The sequence below is a fragment of the Kogia breviceps genome, chromosome 2 (genome assembly GCF_026419965.1).
Source record: "Kogia breviceps isolate mKogBre1 chromosome 2, mKogBre1 haplotype 1, whole genome shotgun sequence".
NCBI classification, from domain to species: Eukaryota; Metazoa; Chordata; class Mammalia; order Artiodactyla; family Physeteridae; genus Kogia; species Kogia breviceps.
The window spans coordinates 194,844,849-194,867,607 of NC_081311.1; the positions used below are offsets into that span (position 1 = coordinate 194,844,849).

General features: G+C 41.8%; 1 protein-coding gene across 6 annotated transcripts in view; it reads left to right on the forward strand.

The window, feature by feature from the left end:
* GIGYF2 (GRB10 interacting GYF protein 2) overlaps positions 1–20,403 on the forward strand; it is a 129,897-nt gene extending 109,494 nt beyond the window's left edge. For 4 of the 6 annotated variants that reach the window (XM_059054378.1, XM_067027183.1, XM_059054379.2 and 1 more), the window contains 7 exons: positions 5,674–5,796; positions 9,714–9,911; positions 10,049–10,254; positions 11,434–11,588; positions 13,094–13,278; positions 14,065–14,212; positions 18,545–20,403. In XM_059054378.1, coding sequence (XP_058910361.1) covers positions 5,674–5,796; positions 9,714–9,911; positions 10,049–10,254; positions 11,434–11,588; positions 13,094–13,278; positions 14,065–14,212; positions 18,545–18,612 — 1,083 coding nt within the window. In that variant the 3' untranslated portion in view covers positions 18,613–20,403. The remainder of the gene's footprint in view (positions 1–5,673; positions 5,797–9,713; positions 9,912–10,048; positions 10,255–11,433; positions 11,589–13,093; positions 13,279–14,064; positions 14,213–18,544) is intronic. The other 2 variants (XR_009334062.1, XR_010839252.1) reach the window with 1 other exon arrangement.
* The last annotated feature ends 2,356 nt before the right edge of the window (positions 20,404–22,759 follow it).

Here is a 22,759-nt window from a genome sequence, read left to right on the forward strand (position 1 = left end):
GTTCTAGTTCTGTAAAAAATGCCATTGGTAATTTGATAGGGATTGAACTGAATCTGTAGATTGCTTTTGGTAGTATAGTCATTTTCACAATATTGATTCTTCCAATCCAAGAACATGGTGTATCTCTCCATCTGTTTGTGTCATCTTTAATTTCTTTCATCAGTGTCTTATAGTTTTCTGCATATAGGTCTTTTGTCTCCCTAGGTAGGTTTATTCCTGGGTATTTTATTCTTTTTGTTGCAGTGGTAAATGGGAGTGTTTCCTTAATTTCTCTTTCAGATTTTTCATCATTAGTATATAGGAATGCAAGAGATTTCTGGGCATTAATATTGTATCCTGCTAGTCTACCAAATTCATTGATTAGCTCTAGTAGTTTTCTGGTAGCATCTTTAGGATTCTCTATGTATAGCATCATGTCATCTGCAAACAGTGACAGTTTTACTTCATCTTTTCCAATTTGGATTCCTTTTATTTCTTTTTATTCTCTGATTGCCATGGCTAGGACTTCCAAAACTATCTTGAATAATAGTGGTGGGAGTAGACATCCTTGTCTTGTTCCTGATCTTGAGGAAATGCTTTCAGTTTTTCACCATTGAGAATGATGCTTGCTGTGGGTTTGTTGTATATGGCCTTTATTATGTTGAGGTAGGTTCCCTCTTTGCCCACTTTCTGGAGAGTTTTTATCATAAGTGGGTGTTGAATTTTGTCAAAAGCTTTTTCTGCATCTATTGAGATGATTGTAGGATTTTTATTCTTCAGTTTGTTAATATGGTGTATCACATCGATTGATTTGCATATATTGAAGAATCCTTGCATCCCTGGGATAAATCCCACTTGATCATGGCGTATGATCCTTTTAATGTGTTGTTGGATTCTGTTTGCTAGTATTTTGTTGAGGATTTTTGCATCTATATTCATCAGTGATATTGGTTTGTACTTTTCTTTTTCTTTTTTTTTTTGCTTGCGGTAAGCGGGCCTCTCACTGTTGTGGCCTCTCCTGTTGTGGGGCACAGGCTCCGGACGCGCAGGCTCAGCAGCCATGGCTCATGGGCCCAGCCGCTCCGTGGCATAGGGGATCCTCCCGGACCGGGGCATGAACCCACGTCCCCTGTATCGGCAGGCGGACTCTCAACCACTGCGCCACCAGGGAAGCCAGTACTTTTCTTTTTTTTATAGTATCTTTGTCTGGTTTTGGTATCAGGGTGATGGTGGCCTCATAGAATGAGTTTGGGAGTGTTCCTTCCTTTGTAATTTTTTGGAAGAGTTTGAGAAGGATGGGTGTTAGCTCTTCTCTAAATGTTTGATAGAATTCACCTGTGAACTCATCTGGTCCTGGACTTTTGTTTGTTGGAAGTGTTTTGTTTTTTTTTTTAAATAAATTTATTTTTATTTATTTATTTTTGGCTGTGTTGGGTCTTCGTTGCTGCGCCCTGGCTTTCTCTAGCTGTGGCGAGCAGGGGCTACTCTTCATTGTGGTGTGCGGGCTTCTCATTGCAGTGGCTTCTCTTGTTGTGGAGCATGGGCTCTAGGTGTGTGGGCTTCAGTAGTTGTGGCTCGTGGGCTCAGTAGTTGTGTCTTGCGGGCTCTAGAGCGCAGGCTCAGTAGTTGTGGCACACAGGCTTAGTTGCTCCACGGCATGTGGGATCTTCCCAGACCAGGGCTTGAACCCATGTCCTCTGCATTCACAGGTGGATTCTTAACCATTGAGCCACCAGGGAAGCCCTGTTGGAAGATTTTTATTCAGAGTTTCAATTTCCTTACTTGTGATTGGTCTGTTCATATTTCCTATTTCTTCCTGGTTCAGTCTGGGAAGGTTATACCTTTCTAAGAATTTGTCCTTTTCTTCCACGTTGTCCATTTTATTGGCATAGAGTTGCTTGTAGTAGTCTCTTAGGATGCTTTGTATTTCTGTGGTGTCTGTTGTAACTTCTCCTTTTTCATTTCTAATTTTATTGATTTGAGTCCTCTCCCTCTTTTTCTTGATGAGTTTGGTTAATGGTTTATCAATTTTGTTTATCTTCTCAAAAGAACCAGCTTTTAGTTTTATTGATCTTTGCTATTTTCTTTGTTTCTATTTCATTTATTTCTGCTCTGATATTTATGTTTTCTTTCCTTCTGCTAACTTTGGGTTTTGTTTGCTCTTCTTTCTCTAGTTTCCTTAGGTGTAAGGTTAGATTGTTTATTTGAGATTTTTCTTGTTTCTTGAGGTAGGTTTGTATTGCTATAAACTTCCCTCTTAGAACTGCTTTTGCTGCATCCCATAGGTTTTGGATTGTCGTGTTTTTGTTGTAATTTGTCTCTAGGTATTTTTAGATTTCCTCTTTGATTTCTTCAGTGGTCTCTTGGTTATTTAATAACGTATTGTTTAGCCACTCTGTGTTTGTGTTTTTTACTTTTTTTCCCTGTAATTCATTTCTAATCTCATAGCGTTTTCTAATCTCATAGATTATTTTAAAAATAATCTCTGTATCTTTATTGATATTGTTTATTTGATGTGACATTGTTAACATGTCAACTTTTCGTACTTTAATCATGGTTTCCTTCTCTGAACATATTTATAATAAGACTTTGATCTCTTTGTTAAATATGACATCTGATCACTCACTATCACAGGCAGTTTCTATTGCCAGTTTTTTCCTGGTATATAGACATACTTTCTCATAATTTTTTGTTGGAAACTAGACTTTTTTGCCAATGCATTGTAGTTCTGGGTTCTGGTCCTCCCTCCGCCCCCACTCATTTTAAAATTTGTTTTGTGGCTAGCCAGATTAATTTAGTGAACTTCCCCACCTCTCCCCAATAGTGTGAAGCCTCTGCTGCAGTTTCTCTGGGGATTCAGCATTGGGTATGCTCACAGTCACTCTGGGCTGACAGTGGTTTGGGCTGGACTCTCTTTGACTGTCTTGTTCCATATTTAGCTGTTAAACTCCACTAGTTGCTAACTGGATTACTCTATTCTCAGAAGAACCCTCTGGCATAAAATGTTCCAAAAGGCTGATCCAGTCAAACTCAGGCTCTTTTGAAGAGGTACTTCCTGAGGTTTATAATTGAGTTTGTTCTGACCCTAGGCAGACTTCTTCTAGCTTGGTTCTCTGAGACAAAGAAGCAGAGTACAGTTTAGCCCGTATCTCCAGTGAATCTACCAGTTAACCCCTTGCCTTTCACTGCAACATCCACTGTTTTTGAAAGTGCCTTTAGGCTTGAACTCCTCACTCTCCACACTCTGTTGCAAATGAAGTCAGTTCCTTTGGGAAGAGGTCTGCAGCTCTCTCTATTCCAATCTGTTCCTCCCACCTCTGCTTCAAGGCAGAAGTCCCAGAGTCACAGCTTTGGAGCTGTGAACAATGGCGCCTGCTTTATGAATTGAGCCCTTGGGGGAGGGGCAGTAGCCTCAGGTCTTCTTGGTTTGCCTCTCCTGGTGGTGTGGGACCTCTGCCTTTCAAAGTGGCAGTCAGGGCCCTAGTAGTCTCTGTAGCACTGTGTAGTTTCCATCCCAGAAGTTGGGGCTAGGCATAAGAAGGGAGCCACCCCACCTCTCAGCTGTATTTGTCTGTAACTTAGCCTTTGCAACAGGTAGCTGGAGCCAGGATGAGAATTGCTGATACTGTACTCTTTCCGGGAAGCCAGCCCACTGACTGTCAGCTAATGGGGAGAGAGGGAGGCCTGTGTTGTTTGTTGCCTTCATTTGAAGTAGTGTTTCTGTCTGGCTGAGCTAGGAGTTGGGAGAGAGTGGGTCATGGTGCAAGTACCACAGACACTCTGTTCTTAGTGAGTTTTAGCAGATTTTCTTAAAGAAATGTTATCAAAAATAGTGTTGAAAAAGTAAGGTAGCAATGTCAGGGCAGGAAAAAAAAGTAAAGTTTTTAAAATCAGCAACATATAATTAAACATTCAGGGGGCAGAAAATGTACCAAATTCCCAACTGTTTGCTTCTCACTTGGGAGAGAGTTGTTCTGAAAAGCCTGATTGACAAACTTCAGTTCTCTGAGTGGGCAGTACAGGATGTTGGTTGAACTGGAAAATGCCCTGAGGCAATGTTGATGGAGTGATGGGGTATTATTTCTTATGTACAAATAAGGCTTAAGGGAAATTGATAGCTATCTGCAGATGTTTGTCTGTCATGTGAAAAAGACTTAGATTTGTTCTGCATTACTCCAGAGAGCAGACTCATGAATCATGAGCAAAAAGTACAGTGAAGTATACTTTGGCACAAAATATAGGAGGATTTCAGAGGTTCTGGAAAGAGGAATAGGCCATTTCAGGAGGCAGTGAATCTGTTCTTGATGCTGGCTGAGTTTCTGCAGAAGAGGACTGGCGATTGGTTTCTGGGTATGGTGGGGTGGTACAGCCACTGAGATTTTCTACAACATCAGTGGTTGCTGGTTCTGACTGCATCAGAATTACAAAAATATGCGAATTGGTTGGCTTTACCTTTGGGTCTTCTGATTCCTTGAGTGTGGGGCTGGGGCATCTACATTTTTACGGGTCCTCCAGGTGATGCTGCCAGGTTCGAGATATGCTGCCAGGTTCGATCTTGATAGTGCTTTCCAAAACGTGTCATTTCCTGTGGAGAAAAAGAGTTCATTTGTGCTCAACTTTGCCTACTTAGTCCCCCATCTTTCTCTCTTAGCTGCCTCCTGTACCCCTCTCCTACCCTAGCACAGGTGCACTTTGAGAGAAATGCCGCTACTACCCATCATTGGGCAAAAAGTGTTAAAGGATCTCTTATGTTCGGTAGTGTTGAGGGTACTCATTTGGAGAGCTGTCTGGTAACGTCAGTGACAATTTAAACTGTTTTTACTCTTATCCCATCAGTTCCAGTTTTAGAGATTCCTACTGAAGAGCCATTCTTTTTTGGGACTGTTTGGCATTTTGTTTGTTTTGGTCCATCCGTGCTCATGTATTGTTTTTATTAAACATATTTTAAGTCTGGTTAGATTTGGTTTTCGTTTGCTTTTAAGAGCCATAAGATGTCTCAAAATTAGAGTGTATCTTTTTTCTGGCCCAGAAAGACCAAGGGATTCCCCTAGAAATAATCAAGCTTTTGATTATGATTATGATTATTAAAGCATTCAGGACTCATATATTTACACTTTATTTTAGTTGATAATTTTAAGGCATAGGAAAAATAGAATTATTGATTAAAACCAGCTCCGTGCTCACTACTAGAAGGCACAGCCTGGTTAACACCCTTTCATGAAAGACTGATTGAAAACTGTGCCTGGCATCTTTCCTCAGCTGCCCACCTCAGCTCTCCCTTCAGAAATCTTGCCCTTGCTACTTTCATTGGAAAGTAGCATATCTTGTCCTTTATTACCTCCTTGGATTAAAAACTTAGTGATTCTTTTATTTCTTTCTCTTTATGGTTGTATATTGCTGTATATGTCAATGCCAGGTGTAACAAATCTGCAGTTTCTTAATGGTAGATCAAATAAAAGTACTTATGTACTTAAGTTGTTTTAAACTAATCTTGTGACCAAAAAATTACGTAATTTCAGAAGCAGACTGACTGGGAGAGTAGTATGTAAAAGAATTGAAGAAGGAAATTTGAATTGAGTGTTATAAATGGAGTTGAAAGAAACATGAATGTTCTGGCTGTACCTAATGCATTATTGCCCCTTTGTTTCCTGTCCATGTTTCCTCATGAACTCTTTTGCCTTCCTTTTTTGTTAGCTTCCCTCTTCTTCAACATGGGGCCAGCAGTCCAATACGACAGCATGTCAGTCTCAGGCAACGCTATCATTGGCTGAAATCCAAAAACTAGAAGAGGAACGAGAACGGCAACTTCGAGAGGAGGTAAATTCTAAAAGTAACAGTGATCTAGACAATCAGTGTTTCGGAATAGTTAGTGTGCATCATGGATGAGTGGCTACTAAAGATAACTAACTATTATTGTCAGAGCTACCTCAAACATTTTAACCATAGCTCTTGAGAGAATAGCTCGTAAATAAAAGTTACTTGGGTGTTTCAAAATTGGGGGTGAGTTTTGTGCAGATATCCTTTTGTAAATTTGATGCTTAGAATGCAGAATACTTTTTTCCCTAAAGGGTATTGGGTTTTTTGACTAACCTAGAAAACCTTAAAATACAACAGAAATAACGCCTCTCTGCCTGGAAGTCTATATCCTGTAGTTCCTCGTTAGGATAGGAAGGATACAAAAGAGTGAAAGGGGTTGGGGGGCGGGCAGCAGAACACAGTTCTTGAAGAAAAGAGAAAATAAGTAAAACGGTTTGGCTCAGCATGCCATTAGGTGCCATATTCACCCACCCATCCATCCATCTATCCATCACATAGTTGCTACTCTGTTACAGTTTTAGTCTGGGGCTATAGCTGAGTCTAAAACAGACAAAATTCTCTGCCTTCATAAAGCTTACCTTTAGTTGAGGGGACATGGACAATAAAAATAAAACATGGAGTTCTAGAAGGCAATATGTGTCAGAAAGAACAATAAAGTGAGGAGGGGCATAGAGAGAGGGTTGGGAGTTGGGGATAGTATTGGTAGTGCTAGTGATTGTCTAGTTTTAGGTAGTGCTATCTGGGAAGGCCTCTCTGAAAAGGTGGCATGAGGTAGCAAAGCAGAGTCTTGGAGAAAGTGCTTTATGTGGATATAATTTGAGGCAGAGCAGTCAAGTTCACGAATGCAAGCTGTCATTCTGGTCTGGGTGGCGTGGTTCACTGAAGGCCATGGGAATTGTCTGTACAAGTTTACCATGTAGTGTGTGTGACGTCATCTAGTAGGTTAAAATGTTGCTTCACCTTAAAAATTACTTTATTTCCCACCCACTTTAAAAAAAAAAAAATAGACTGAGCTTTCTCTCAAATCATCTCTCTTTTCTAAAAGGTTAACAGCTGAATGCAGAGCAGAATATATCTTCCCCCTTCAAGGCTAGAAATTGCTCCAATAATTTTGGTCTCTGCTTAAAAATAATAATAGTGGCCAGGTCCCAGCGGCCTGAGGTGGGGGGAGAGAGCGTGGTTGATTTTGCGATGCAGCTCCCACAGCCCCCGTGGGCGGGGGTGGGGGGAGGGGTGTAAAGCGGTGAGGGCGGACAGCGGCGCATGCTCAGTTGCGCGCGTCCACGCTTTTTTCCCCCCACGGGCTGGCCCCTAGGACCGCGTGCGGTGGCAGTGGCTTGGGAGGAGGCTCGACGGGGTAAGGACCGCGGCCGAGCGCGGTGTGGAGGGCTTTTACTTTCTACTCGTTCTCCAATCTCCAAGTGACACATAGATAATAATATTCCTTCCCCCGTAAGTAACTATTGGCTTCCCATCACGGGTAAAGCAAGCGAAAGGCCTGGCCTACATTCGAGGGACCGGACGCGGGATGGAGATGTGGCGACTGAGAAACTGCCCTACTGGGCCCCAGCTCTGCCGCAGGCTCAGGACCTGCTGCGTGGAGGAGTCACATACTACCTGTGAAGTGGGTGGCGGAAGAGACAGAAATCTTCATGAGTTATCAGACGGCTGGCGGGAGCAGCCCATCACCTATCTCAGGGCGGAACCCGTGGTTACAAAGCAGGCCAGCAAAACAAGGTCGTGGGTGTACATTTCACAACCCAAAGTCTCAGTCGGAGGCTGCATTTCTATGTTTGTCTGTCCATTTAAGGCTTTAAGTGTGAAGTATTTCTGTTAACGTATATCATTTGATGCAATTTTAATTATGGGTCTGTTACTGCTCTGGAACAGGTTTTATGTTGGGTTGTAGGAGTCAGGTTAAGTTAAATGCTGTAATTTCATTCAATATGAGAAAACTATCTTATTTGGTACGGAATTTTCTAATAACTAGAGGGAAGATGCGTCTTTTCCAAGGGCGAAACCAAGTGCAGGTGGTTTTATGCTGCTCTATATTTATTGGAAGTTGTGGCAGCTGTGTTTAGATAGTCTACTTAAACAAAAACTGCCTAAATCAGAAGAGTTTTGACTATCTTTTGTTATTATGTATTGCAAGAATTCTTCATGGAAATGTTTATTTTGGAGTTTGGAATTTAAATGAAGATTTGGCTCACGTGCAGGGTATATAACAGACGTTCAAGTGATAAAGAAGAATCTTAGCAATTTGCAACTATGTTCCTTGAGCCTTACAAGTTACCCGTTTCTTCTAAAACCAATACGCTGATCAGAAAGTTTGGCTGACAATGAGAAACTGCATTTCTGGAAATAGAAATTCAGCTGAAGGGTGGAGGTGAATTGCCAATAGAAGTATTTTGTGTATTTCCCTAGAAAAAATAAAAGTAATTTCTCAAAAAAAAAATAATAGTGGTCATCAGAGTTGAAATCACAGGTCTTTTCTTGTTCATATTTTTGTCTGTTAGAAGTTAATAATTGCCTTGTGTTTTTATTTGATTAATTTTCTTTGAACTCTTAAGTCTTCCTACACTCTTCAAAAGGTATAAAATGCCACTCCATAGATATTTCTCACATAGGGAAAACCTATGACAATTCTGTTTCATTCTTTCCCTGGAGGTGTCCTTTCCAGGACACTGTAACCTGTTCAGATCTGAACGCGCTTGGCTTGCTGCACAGGTGCTCTGTTTTTCTCGAATTTTTGTCATCTGCATGTTGCCCTCCTGGACTGATTTTGGTTTTTCTCATATTTTCTCTCCCGCTTTCCGTCTCTGTCTTTTTTATCTTTTCTGATGGGGTATTTCTTCAGTCCTATCTTTCAGTCCTTCTATTGAACTTCTAATATATGTTCTCTTATTTTGAAGTTCTGAGTCCGTATGTTGTTTCTTTTTATAGCCTCTTATTCTTATTTTGCTGACTGAACTATCTTACCTCTAAAAATCTTACTTACTGATAGCATTTTAAAAAGCTATCTCCTATTTTCCCTTGTCTTGTTTCTGTTTCCACAGAATTTTGTTTGATTTGGTCTTTGGCTTTCATCTTAGAAGCTCTGTCAAGTGTTTCTTAATCCTGGGCTATTCGTTCATATTCAGGAATAAGGCACAGAAAAGCTGTTTGGAGATTCTGGTATATACAGCACCTTGCTGGGCTTTGCTGTAATGGTCTCTGTAATGGTCTGTTCTGTTGGAGTCCCACCATGTGTTGGTATCTGTAGGTGTATTCTCTTGTCCTGGGTCAACTTTCCTATAGACTAATCCGCTAATCTGGTTCAGCCTCTTTAAAAAGGGAAGTTTTAATTTTCTTCTGGGGAGAGAGGGATAGCTGTTAACTGCTTTGGGTTGGGGAGGTAGTCAGGGTCTCCGTGCTGCTTTTTACAGACCTTCAGCCTGTCTTCTTCTATGTGAGATACCCCTACCTCGAATTCCTGAGCTTTCTCTGTTAATTGGCCTGTTTCTGAGCTTCCTTTACTTAGGTTTCAACTTACTGGGTCTGTTATATTGGCTATCTTTATCTGCCTGCTTTCCAGCTTTTAAAGTCTATTTTATTCTCTTTGTCCTTAAGGTTTATGCTTTAGAAAAAAATTTTTTCTGTCATTTTGGTAGAGCTTTGGAAGTAAACATATATTTCGCTTTTATGCTTAACCAAAAGCCCTACTTAATTTTTAAGAAGTAATTCTCAATTTCTTTTTATTCTCCTGTTAGTACTTCTGGCAGTTTACTTCTTCATTTGCAGTAGAGGAGTTACGTCTGTCCTGGTGTTTAATCTTGTAGAGCGGCTGTGTACTTACATTCCATTTAGTATACTGGACGTTTGTAACTATTTTTTTAAACAACGGAATCCTGAGGTGCCTTCTGTTTCTGTGCTTGCAGCAGAGGCGCCAGCAGAGGGAATTGATGAAAGCTCTCCAGCAGCAGCAACAGCAGCAACAGCAGAAACTCTCAGGGTGGGGGAATGTCAGCAAACCCGCAGGTACTGCAAAATCCCTTCTGGAGATACAACAGGAAGAAGCCAGGCAAATGCAGCAGCAGCAACAGCAGCAGCAGCCCAGCAGAGCCCGGAATAATCCGGTGGGTTCATTTTCCTAAGCAGTCAGTGTATGGGCTGGTGTTACAGGTTAGGTTATCTTTCCTAACTTTTGTGGGCTCCCTTTTTATCTTTTTAATATTGTTAACTGTGTGATTATTTGTCTCCTTTTCTTTAACAGCATTCCAACCTGCACACCAGCCTTGGGAATTCTGTTTGGGGCTCTATAAACGCTGGTCCCCCTAACCAGTGGGCATCTGACCTAGTCAGTAGTATCTGGAGTAATGCTGACACTAAAAACTCCAACATGGGATTCTGGGATGATGCAGTGAAAGAGGTGGGACCCAGGAATTCAACAAACAAAAATAAAAACAACGCCAGTCTCAGGTAGGGCTCAAAATGATCAACCTATGCTCTTTGGTGGGTTGGGGGAAGCAGCATGTGAGGAGTGGGATATGGGGTGGCCAGAGAAAGGTAGTTATTTAGTTTTTACTTATTTTCACCTATATCCTACCACGTGAGGTCATAGTTTGATGATTGCTTTTCTTTCCTGTGGAAACACATCTATATTATTACTAGGAGCTCCTTTGGTTGCTGGACACTTAGTCCATTGCCTGTCCCATGGTAGCCACTTAATATTTGTATTATTGCTGTGGAATATTTCACCAAGGTATTCTCTCTAGATTTTAGCATTTTTCTCTAAATTTATATTTTTAAGTTACTTATACTCTGAGTATTATAAACACTAAAACCATTTTATTTTTATGATAAATTAGTTACATTTTACATTCATCTTTCTTTCCTCAGTATACAGTTTTATTGAACGAACATGGGTTTTAATGTTAAATACATGAACTCAAATCCCAGCACTACCACTTATTAGCTGTGTGACCTTGGGCAAGAGGGAACCTCTTTGAGCCTCAGTTCCCTCATCTGTAAAATGAAGATGATAACTTCATGGGTGTGGTTCTGAAGGTAAATAAATACATGTGGAGTAGTTAGTAAAGTGCCTGGCACATAGTAACTACTTAATAAATGGTAGTGTTGTCAGAATATTTCTTCTTGATTGAGGGCTTAATGTGTTATGAATAGGACACTAAATAACTGTCAGTTTATTGAACATTTTTGCCAGGCACTATGCTCTAGGCCTTTGCATGTAGTATCTTTATTCCTTTTGATAACCCAAAGACGTATTAGTACCATTTTACAGATGAGGAAACTGAGGCTTAGCAAAATTTAAAGTCTTACTGAAGGACATGTAGGGGAGCATTTAATAATTTCTCTGAAAAGAAGCCCTGTATTCACAAACTAGAATGTATTAAATGAGGCTAGATTTTAAGGGGTATTGAGTAACCCCCCTCCCCCACTCTGTCCCCCCACCACCAGTATTTCAGTATTTTTGTTTCAGGTTTGTTGTTGTTTGTTTGTTTTCATTTTTGGAGCCAAGAATTGGATTGCTGGACAGCCATCCAGTGTTGCCAAGACATTATCTATTTATGGTGTTAGAATATAATCATATAGTAACAGTTTCTGGGAATATAATATCGCCCTATTGTTTTGCTTTAGTAAATCTGTAGGTGTGTCTAACCGGCAGAATAAGAAAGTAGAAGAAGAAGAAAAATTGCTGAAGCTCTTTCAGGGAGTAAATAAAGCCCAAGATGGATTTACCCAGTGGTGTGAACAGATGCTTCATGCCCTTAATACGGCAAATAACTTGGATGGTAAGAATTGGGGAGGGAAACCCAGCATGTGGAATGGCAGAGCAGGACCCACCAAAAGTTACAAAATTGGAATGATGACGGGCCAGCACTCAGGAGGTGAAATCTGATGGAGGTCAAGTCCTGCACCTACCATAGGAACTTGACTCTTCAATAGTCTTATAGAAGAGTTCTGTAATACTATACTGAAATTGGTTATCAGTGGTTACCAAAAAGTAGATGCTATCTGAGGCTGTCTTATGATGTCCAGGGCAGAAGAGGTCATAGTTCCATACTGCTTATTTTATGGGGGGCATTGTCACATGGACAAAGGACAGTAACTGTTATAGTGGGGACAGAGGTCAGCCTGGGCAGGAGAAGGCTGAGGTGATGTGAGGTTTTTCCCTTCCTGCCTTTGGGGGCAGGGGTGGGAATCATGTGACAGAGCAAGTAGACTTATTTTGTGTAGGATAAAGCTAAGACCCATAATGTATGCAAGTGAAAAGATTTCAGCGCAATTTGAAGAAAAACTTGCTAATTGTTAGTTGTTCACAAAGAGAATTATCAGCCTTAGATGGAAGTGAGTCTTTCCCTTACCCTCCAGCTTGGTGTGGAAGGGATTCCCATAGCTCATGGGCTTTGTTGAACTAGTCCACCTCTGATGTCTTTGCTAAAACCAAGAATCTTTTAAAAACAGAGCAGTAACGGAATTGAAGGGTTCCTTTGTAGCATTGTAACAATAGCTAATGGTCCGCTCGAGCCGGAGAAAACAGTAGTGAAAAATAGCAATGGCTACCATCCATTAAGCACCTACCATGTACTAGGCACTTTCTAGGGGTTAACGTGTTATCCTAGGTATCTAATTTTTGCAGTAATTTTATGATATAAGTTTACAATGTAGGTGATGTTATCCCCATTTTATAAATTAGGAAACGGAGGCTCAGAATGGTTAAGTAACTCATCAAGGTCACACAGTCAGCAAATTTCAGAATCAGGTTTTAAACCCATGTCTGTCTAACTCTGATACTTGTGCTTTTCTCCTGCACCACACTGCTTCATGTTCTGTTTTTCTTGTAAACTTAGGATTTCTCAGTGAAGTGAAAGGAGGCTGTGCCTATATCTTCAGTATCTGTTGTGGTGCAGCCTCCACTTTATCACACTTAATAAATACTGATTGAATTTAAGGAAAAAAGAAATGAATCCCCAGATGACTTTAGCCTTAGGCAATCAGGTGTTTCAATCAACATGACTTTTAGTTTCTACCAAAATAATGTTTAGTGAAACTAAACATGCATGGTATCTTTGTCTCTGTGCTATTTCAGATGATTTGGGACATTGCAGTGATAGTGGGTCCCCCCCACTACTACTCCAGAGGAGACTGAAGAATATTTAACATAATAGCTGCATGCCTTTCAAGTTTCCATCATTAATGTTTGTATTAGGTGTTAAAATATATTAAAAACCGAAACTGATCTCTTCTGTGTGATATTTCATTGTTACTCTATGTCTTGTTCCCTCTCATATTACAGTTCCCACATTTGTTTCTTTCCTGAAAGAAGTAGAATCTCCTTATGAGGTCCATGATTACATTAGGGCCTATTTAGGAGATACCTCTGAGGCCAAGGAGTTTGCCAAGCAGTTCCTTGAGCGCCGCGCCAAACAGAAAGCCAGCCAGCGGCAGCCGCAGCAGCAACAGCCGCCGCCGCCGCAGCAGGTATGGGGCAGCAGAGTGAGCGCAGCGCCCTCGTGAGTGTTAATGTCTTGAAATGTTGAGCAGCCAGAGAAATGAAAGTGAGAACAATGTTCCCAGTTTTGTACGTCACATGACTGGAACCTTGTAAAACATGGTGGACTTGATATTTTCAAATTCAGTGTCCAGAAACCTTTCTGAATTTCCCGATTAGCAAATGTAGCCATTCATTCTGTTAGGCATATCAGCCCCATTGTTCTTGGTTCATATAAGTGCCTCTGTCAAATTGCAAATTCCAACTTGTCATAGACCATAAATTTGGTTTTAAATAGTTAAAACTTACCAATGTTATAGCTCTCTGCTGCTCAGGATCTACCGGTACCCAGTACTGACAACACTATAACCTGCCAGACATTTCACACATTGCCGACGGGCCCCGGAGAACAAAGGGACCTTCCACTTTGAGTAGGTGAGAGGTGTGGATCGCCAAAGAGCCAATTCTTAGTGGGTGATACAGAGTCAGTGTATATCTGGAGAGGTTTTGACAGCTGTGCTGTCACAGCAGTGTGGACACCTGGAGTTACTAGGACGGGCCTTGTGGAGACAGAGCTCAAGTGGGATGTCTGAATCTAAATGAAGGGAAAGCATGGCTCAGTGGACTGTTCTTAGTTTCGTTATTACCAGAATCCACGGTAGGCTTTCTGTTTTTAAACTCATCCTTGGTAAGGTGAGACCAGATGGACCATTTCCTTAGGGTGGGCCAAACCTGTATCCACCGTGTAACCTCAGTTGTGCTATCTCGTTTTACAGGACTCTGTGTGGGGGATGAACCACAGTGCACTCCATTCAGTATTTCAGACCAATCAAAGCAACAACCAACAGTCCAATTTTGAAGCTGTACAAAGTGGCAAGAAGAAGAAAAAGCAGAAGATGGTCCGAGCAGATCCGAGTTTATTAGGTGAGCACAGGCCTAATGTCTTAGCTGGGTGTTGGGGGGAGATTATATGTGAGTCCCATGGTAGAATGTTTTTCATGAAGGGAAATACTTCTTATAAAAAATAAATGTTTTTGACCAGTTCAAAATTAGTAGTCAGTACTTACTGGGCATCTCAGTGCAGGAGCTATGCCTCATGTGCTATAGGGAGTAAGAAAAGTAATACATTGCGTGGTGCCTTCAGTTTTAAAGTCTTTTTTCATATCTAATATGAATTCCTTTAAAAAAACCTTTCAATTTAGTTGGAAAATAATGCTAATGGACAACAGAAAAAGTTGTTTAAAATTTAAAAGGCTGATTTATGTGGAAGCAGACCATAAATCCAGTCAGATATTCACAGAAAAGAACCAGTATTTGTTGACATTCACTGTATATATAATACAATTCTCATAATTCTCCTGCATTAGGAGGTAATGTTCCAGTTTTACCAATGAGTGAACCAGGGCCTAGAGGATTTAAGACATTTCCCAGAGTCACACAGCATTTGGCAGTGCAGCTGGGGTTTCAGAGCAGGCCTGTTGTCACTCTTCTGTGTTACCCACGGCTACTCTTACCTAACGCTGAGGGCCGGTGTCTTCATACAGGGCGGCCAGCCTTGGGGAAAAGGTGACACCTGAATTGGGGCTTTGAAAGACAAGAAGGACAGGGAGTGGTGTTTCTGGAATAATAAACAGCATAGGCAAAGCTGATGGGCCACCTGTGTTTCTTAAGTTGGCCTAACCTCACAGGCAATGATGAAATTAAACTTATTCTCTATTTATGAATGTAGAATAGGCTATTGTAAAACTGTGTTGTCTGGAATAGAATGGTTATATTGGCAAAGGTGGCAGATTGGGAAGTCAGGCAGACTAGTTAGGAGGCTGCAGTATAGACCAGGTGAAAGATACTGGTGGCCTAGAATAGGGTGTTTTGGCAGTGGGGATGGAGAGGAGTTAGATGGATTTTAGAAATTTAGGGGAGGGACAAGGAGAATGGAAAGGTTTGGGCAGCGGATGAAGAGTTGCCCTTTTGCTAAAATGCTGAGCCCTGGAAAGTGGAGCAGGCTTGCGGGGGAATGAGGCAGTGTTTCAATGTTGGGTAGATTGAGTGTGAAGTGACCAGGAGGCATGATACAGAGATGAAAGAGCTGATAGCACAGCAAGAGGTAGATTGCTCTGCCCTTGGTAGGATCCGTACTTCAGAGGTTTCCTGCACTGGAGAAATCAAAATATCAGCAACAGAAACCCAGCTTTGAGGATTGCCCTCTGGAACCGGTGCCCTGCAAGCTGGCTTTGGAAACCTAGAGATCTGGCGAAATTTTGTTTTCTTCTGCATGTCTTGGAAGTTTATGTTAAGGATGGATGGAACAGTCCAAAATTTTATCCAGTTTTGACAGAGATAGGTGAATGTAGATTTAAGAGTGTTCCTTCAGTTCTGGTTGTGAGTTCTAGCTAAGAATCCCCCGCTATTTAGCTGTGGTACTTGGCGGTGGGAGGAGGGGGAAATGTTCTCAGGGAAAAGGTTCCTCTGAAAATGAGGTAAAGGTTTTTGGATAAAATATCTGATCTGACCCCATCTCCTATTATAGACCTAAGAAAGAAAGGGACTTAAAATCCCCCTTCAAGGGAATGAGACATAGGTCATTCTAGGAATAGAGTTTTAAGGAATATATATCTTGAAAGGGAAGAAAAACAATTAAATATAAGGGAACAAAATACTGAAGAAGCTCACTTGGGTGGGCTCTTGGACCATTTAATGAGAATCTCTGCTCGACTAAACTTTCCTCTGGAAATTCCTCTGATAATTTCTGCCCCTTACCTACTCGTATCCATTTATTATTGTTTTTAATTGATATATGCCTTATAGACTTATAGATTAGGAAAAATTTACAAATATCCATCAGTCACAAGTTCCCCATGCACATAATGGGAAAAGAGGTTCAAATTTGACCCTGAAGTATCCATTGAGAAAGTGGTCGTTGATCAAAAGAGAATTTTGCTTCTAAAACAAACCTTCAGAGAGATCCCAGCTTCATTTTAATGATCATGTCCTCCATTGTACTCTTGTGTTTTCCTCTAGTTTTTAGAACTACCAAGTGCCATTGTGAGCCAGCATCATTGTCCAAGTTCTGCCGCTTTTCATGTGCTGTAAAGGCCAGTCCGATCTACCTCTTGAAATGTGTTTCCTGCAGTTCTGCCTTGCGTTCAAATCCTCTTCATTGCCTTACCTCAATATATTTTTGGACGATAGTTAATCATTTAGAACTCTGCAGGTTTGTGAAGTGCAGTACAGGCCAGCCTCCTGTACTTGGATATGAGAAATACACACACACAACACAATACCATTTTTTTCACCAGTCATAATTTCCTTATAGAAACAATCTCCCAAACCTTAAAGAAATTATGTGAGTGGGAGTCTGTTGTTCTGAACCTAATATAGTCTTTTGAGCTGGGCATATTGGCCTTCCCTCCTCATTTGTATTGCATGGGGTCTCATTATATCCCAGAGCTCCCCCTTCTGTCCAGTGGGGAGGAGACGTGACTTCCTTACTGGTTTTTTTGACAGGTAAATGAGACCATGTCTGCTAAAAGCCCAGCCCGGTAATCGTCATATAGCAGCGACTTCTTTACTTTTTTTGGCCCCAGGCTTCTTTTTCCTTCCTGTCTTTGTATGACTAGAATTGTTTTAGTTGGTGTTTTTGTTGCATTCCCACTTTTATTTCATGTAGCTCATTATTGTTTTTATCACATTTCATTTGTTCTTGAGATATATGTGAAGTCAAAGAAAAACCTGCTTCCGAATAGAGTAATAGTTCATTTCATAAACTGTTTGGTCTTTAGGTTTTTACACTTACCTAATTAACTGTTATTTTCAAATATGAACACTAAGCCTTTCATTATTTTCAAGGGAAAAAAATCTTGCAGGTTATGGGAACACAGTTGAGGGGTAGAACTCAGGTTGGGATTTGGAATCCTGGCCTCTCCCGGCAGGAGGCCTTGTACGCGGCTTGTACCGCAGCTTCCTTGGTTAATAAATAGGCATGTTTATTTTTTCAAATCATGATATTTTGGAATCAAGAATGTAATGTAATTAAGCTATTTTTATTATGTGAGACTTTTTTGTTTATTATTGGTACGTTTAAAATGTGTATTTGAAAACTTGAACATTAAAGAACAAAAAGGAGGGGGCAGAACACTCAATATTAACAGAACTGCCTTTAGACCGGAGAGCATCGCCTGTTTACTTTTTGATATTCAAATAGCAGCTGAAACAGTTTGGGATTTCATTTAGGGTAGATGAACTGAACACTTTTTGAGAATCACTCATTCCAAAGAGGCCCTATTAATAGTACTTTTTATCAATCTCTGATCATGGAGTTGATTGAAAAATTACACGTGGCTGACGGCATTAGGTTTTCAAACCTCAGGAGTGTCTTTAAGTGCTGCTTGTTGCCTTCAGTGGCTGTGCTGGGACTGCTTTTTCTAACCCAGATTGCACTTCAGTCCGTTAATATTGCTAAATGAAATCCTTGCCTTTGCTGGTCTCCTCAGAGTAGATTGAGTTGAATAAAGTAGTTAATGTTTTTATGCTATCTGCTGTGTGATAGGAAGAACATCTGAGGGCTCTAAGGATCTTGTAGTGGGTCTTCCCTGGAGCCTCCTACCGCTGAAAGCAAAATCTCTTGACCAGAACTTTGACAAAGTTTCGGACCCAAAGTATTCCTGATAGCGAATGAGGCTGAGGTATTGGGTGGGCCAAAAAGTTCATTGGGGTTTTTCTATAACATCTTACAGAAAAACCCGAACGAAATTTTTGGCCAACCCAATAGTGTTATTCCCACTCACATTTCACAATCATTTGGTCGAGTGGTTACAGAGTACTTAGTGTGTTATTCCTGTCCTCCCCCTGCCCCATCTTTTAAGGTTCACCTTCTGAATGAACTTTTCCCCCAGCCAGCCTGGCCTTAAAACACACTTACAACCCAGGCTCTACTCAGGACTCTCTAAGGCAGTGGTTTGCAATTCATTTTAAGCAGTGGTGCTGGGTTTGTGTGTGTGTGTGTGTGTGTGTGTGTGTGTGTTTCCTCCCTAATTAAATTATATCAGAACCTTAAGATAAAACATATAAAAATAGAATGTCTAATTGGAAGGGCAAAAAAACCATTACATTGACTTTTATCCTTTCTTCTCCCTCCTTTTAGTATCCCTATTTGTGTGCCCCAAAACAGGAGACTAAAATTCCAGCTGCCTGCCTAGAATTTGAGCCCCATGGTTGTCTGGGTGTGGTCAGTCACTCGCTGCCGATTTTTCCCTGCAGGGTTTTCAGTCAATGCTTCATCGGAGCGACTCAACATGGGTGAAATCGAGACTTTGGATGACTACTGAGCACCTGCCAGAGCGGACTGGCCTTCCCTCTTTTCTCTGCTGACCATGGATTCTGCACCTTTGGACACGACACTTACTCACCATATACTCTTTATCACTGCAACAAATCACAGAACCGATCATCTCAGGCTTTTCCTTCCAGCCCTTTGTGTCCAAGATTCTTTAAACCATTTTTGTTGGTGAGCATCTCAGACTGTAGATAAGTGGACCAGACCCTGTGTCTTGGGGGTGGCAGTTGGGATTACTCCCCAACAAGGCTGATTTTGGGCAGACATGTTTACTGTGCCGTGATTTCACCTACTGTCTCCCAGAAAGTGTGTTGGGATCTGCCAATAGCAATTTACTCTCTCTTGTCACTTTTTTCCTTCTATTTTGTTTTTCTTCTCCTTCTCCCCTCCCCCCCCCCCCCCGCAAAAAAAAAAAAAACAAAACAAAACGGGCAAGGGGTCTGACTGGTGCAATCGTGAAGAGAGTTAATGGTAACAGACATTGGCCAGCAACAAAAACGCCCACGGACTGTGATTTGAGTGTCTGACAGAGACAGTGAGAGCTCTTCCAGTCTGAAGGTTGCATTGCCACTGCTAACTCTGGGATTGCATCCAAGAGGCCCTGAGTGGGATGGAGTTTAGATTGGTTGGTTTGATGTTGCACACCCCTCGCCTCTTCTTTCTGAGCATCCTTTCAGAGAAAGGATTCTTGTTTTTTCTCCATTAGATAGTGACTTCCAAGCAAGCTGACTTCTCCCCTGGCATACTCCAACCTGATTGGACAAAGGAATCCCTGTGGCCTGGGAGAGGGACTTATTTTTAATTTTTCTTTCTTACAAAAACGGATTTTTTCCCATAAATATTTTTACTTCAGAGGACTAGGACCAGTTTGTTTTGGGCCTTTCTGCTGAAAATTTGTCTCGTTTAAGAGGCAGTTAGGATCTTTACCATATGTATGAATTTGTGTAATTTCATTTTGGATAGGGATAAACTTCTGCTTCTGATAAAAGCCCGGAATTTCATCTGGTTCCTCAGAGCATTGCGTGTGTGTCTTGCTGTGGCCCCGAAAGGTTTTGTTTAAAGATTCTGGAATGGCAAGTTGCTTGCCTTTTCTGAAAAAAGAGCATACAAAACCTGACCATCTTTAAGACCTTCATCCATGGAAACCACTATACAGGAGATTGCAGTGGGATGGAGGGGATGGGAGAGAACAGGAGAGAGAAGCCTGGTTCTGGCTACTGGCTGTGGCCTCCTAATACCCCTTCACTTCAGATATAAATGTATTCAAGCCCTATTTATAAACAATCCTCTTCCTGCCTCTGCCAACCCCCCACAGAACATCACCTGGAATTGCCAATCACACTTTGGTCTGGAGCCTTTGGACCGTCCGTCCCTGTGCAAGAAGTGCTGTGGTTCGGGTGGCTCCTGGTAGAGCGCCTTTTCTTTCTGTCATCATTGCCCGAAGAAGGCTGGAGTTGCTCTGAGAGCAGTTTGGTTTTGGATGATTATTGGTTTCTATTTTTATTCTTTTGGATCACCATTCTCCCTGTCCCTTTTTGCCTCCCTCCCTCTTAAACATGTACAATAACTATACAGAGACTGCTACAGACTTGTACATAGTTTTTGGATCAAAATAGCATGAGGAGATGGGGAACCATTAAAAATTGGGGCTCCTGCTCTCCTTTGCTTTGTAAATTCAAAAGGGGGGGGTGGGGAAGAGGGATAGTTAAAATGTTTACAAAACTTTAAGCTCCCTCGGAACTTTTGCCAGTGTGGAGGAAAATAAAAAGGAACTTAAATAAAACCTGGTGGTATTCTATCTGAGTACACTTTTTGTACTCACCCTTGTCAAGGCTGAGTTTTCCACCAAACCATCTTCTTGGCACCATGGAAAAGCTCCAGACACGTGAACACTGAAGACATGGACGCAGCTGTGGCTTTCTCTGGCAGGCTATGGAACGCTGACTGGTTCTGTATTTGAGAATGTAGAGGTCAAGGTAAACGTGGGTAAGTTGATTAAATGTCTTTCCTCCTTTGCTCCTTTCTGCTAACCTGCAGATCGTCTCCTGTCCTCACAACACAGACACACACCCCTGAAGGTGCCCCCTCCAGAGCCTGCCCACACCTTCTAAGCTAGATTCTATTATATGCGTGTTCAGGGGAAATTTAAAAATAAGACACAAACATTTGGGGGAGGGGTAGGCAGATTTCAGGGAGCAGTGTCGTTTTAGTCATGGAACATTCCGTTTGCCTAACCAGGAGCATTGCTTCTACCTGAGGAATTTCCCACATGGTGGAAAGAAACCACTCTTCCCTAAGAATGTTTGTTTCTGTCTCGATTCTACCAGTTTTCACATTCTCATTTGCTCACTCTTACACTTCCAGCGACCACGTTCTTATCTCTTTCTGTGAACTTACTTGCATATATATTATCTAAACTCTTCCTGAGTTTTTAAGTATTTGTTTTGTACACTGTTTGCTTCCAGTTGTTTTAAGCCAGAGATTTAAAAACATACCCGACGGGGTAGTTTGATGATGGATACTTTGCCCAAGGAGTCGGTGTTCTGGTGACTGTTGCTACGTAACAAATCCCCGGCAAACTGGCTTGCAGCAACCCGTGCATTTTATTGGTAATTTTGTGAGTCAGGACTCTGTGGGGAGGGCTCAGCTGGGCAGTTCTTCCGTGGTGTCTCATCTGGTTACGGTCAGAGGTCAGCTGGGGCTGCGAGCTTAGGAAGGTTTGAGAGGTTGGGCGGCACGATGGCTCGCTCGTGTGAGTGGCAGGTGATGCTGGCTCTGGCCGGGGAGCTCAGCTGGGTTGGTGGCTGGAGGAGCTACGTGTGCCCTCTCCAGCGTGGCAGCTTCAGGGTGGACTTCTTGTTTGGCAGTTGGCTTCCCCCAGAACCAGGCCGAGGCGGCATCACCTCTTCTGACCTGGACTCAGGAGTCACGTAGTGTCACTTGGTGAAAGTAGTCACAAGCTCTTTCAGATTCAGGGGTTTGTTGAACATGGTCGCCTCCAACATCTCCCTTGATGGAATGAGTTGAAAGGTCACTTTATAGAAGAGCATGTGGGATGGGAGGTACTGTTGCTGTTTTGGGGAAATAGCTGCATAAAATTAGTTTATGCGTACACATCAAGGAACTTCAGTTCTTCCTTGGCTCTAAATTGAGGGATTATTTTTTTCTTTTTAATTTCAGGGTAATGGTACTTCAGGCTTTATTTTAAATAATACATGTAAACAAATATATACACACATAAATAGTGTGTGTGCCATTTTCTACACCCTATTTTAAATTGATCAGGTGAAGAAATTGAAGTTTATTTTATACAAAATGTCCTCTCCACATTATTAATGAAAAAGTGTGTGTATGATTCTGATGTGAAATGAACCTAGTTCTTTCCTGTGCTTCCATTCTGGGAAGTAGAGCTTCATTCAAAGAGCAACAGGCATGCACATTCTAAATAGAGTAAGGTGCAGCTGAGAGCACATTCCACATGGAAGTTGGCCTCATGTTAATGGGTTATTTGGGAACAAAAAGAAAAAAGCCCAGCTCTAGAGGATGGCTGTGAGCGCAGTCAGTTCCTGATGAAGCCGCAGTGCTTGCTGGGACCGTGGAGAGCCTGGGAACCTTGAGGCAGCCAAATGTGTGATCATTTTACAGACACTGTCAGATGCCCTGAGTATGACGGACCTGCATAGCTTTTGGTAGTGTTGGTTCTGGACAGGGCACCTGGAGCCTCTGAGAGACGAGTTTCCCTCCAGGGATTCGTCAGTGGGAATGTTTTGCAGCTAAAGTAACAGACACTGCTATGGTTCAATGTATGGGAGAAACAGCACATAGATGTCGGGAAGCAAGAGAAGAGAACCGGCCTCTTCCCTAATTGCAGCAACTGCCCTGCAGCCTAAAAGCTGCGGTTGCTTCCCCTTTCATTGCTGGCAAAGTGATGACATCATGGGGATGGAACTCACCTTAGCTTCAGCACTCAGCTCAGTCCAGCTGGTCTTAAGCAGAGACATCATTTCTTAAAGATTGTTTACTTATCCCCCCATATCTAGGAGTGGAGGATTATTTTCCCTTGGTAGCCAGTTGTTTTCTCCTTTGAATGCCTCCTTTAGCATGAGAAGTAATCCTGAAGGTCAGTGGGTCATTGTTAG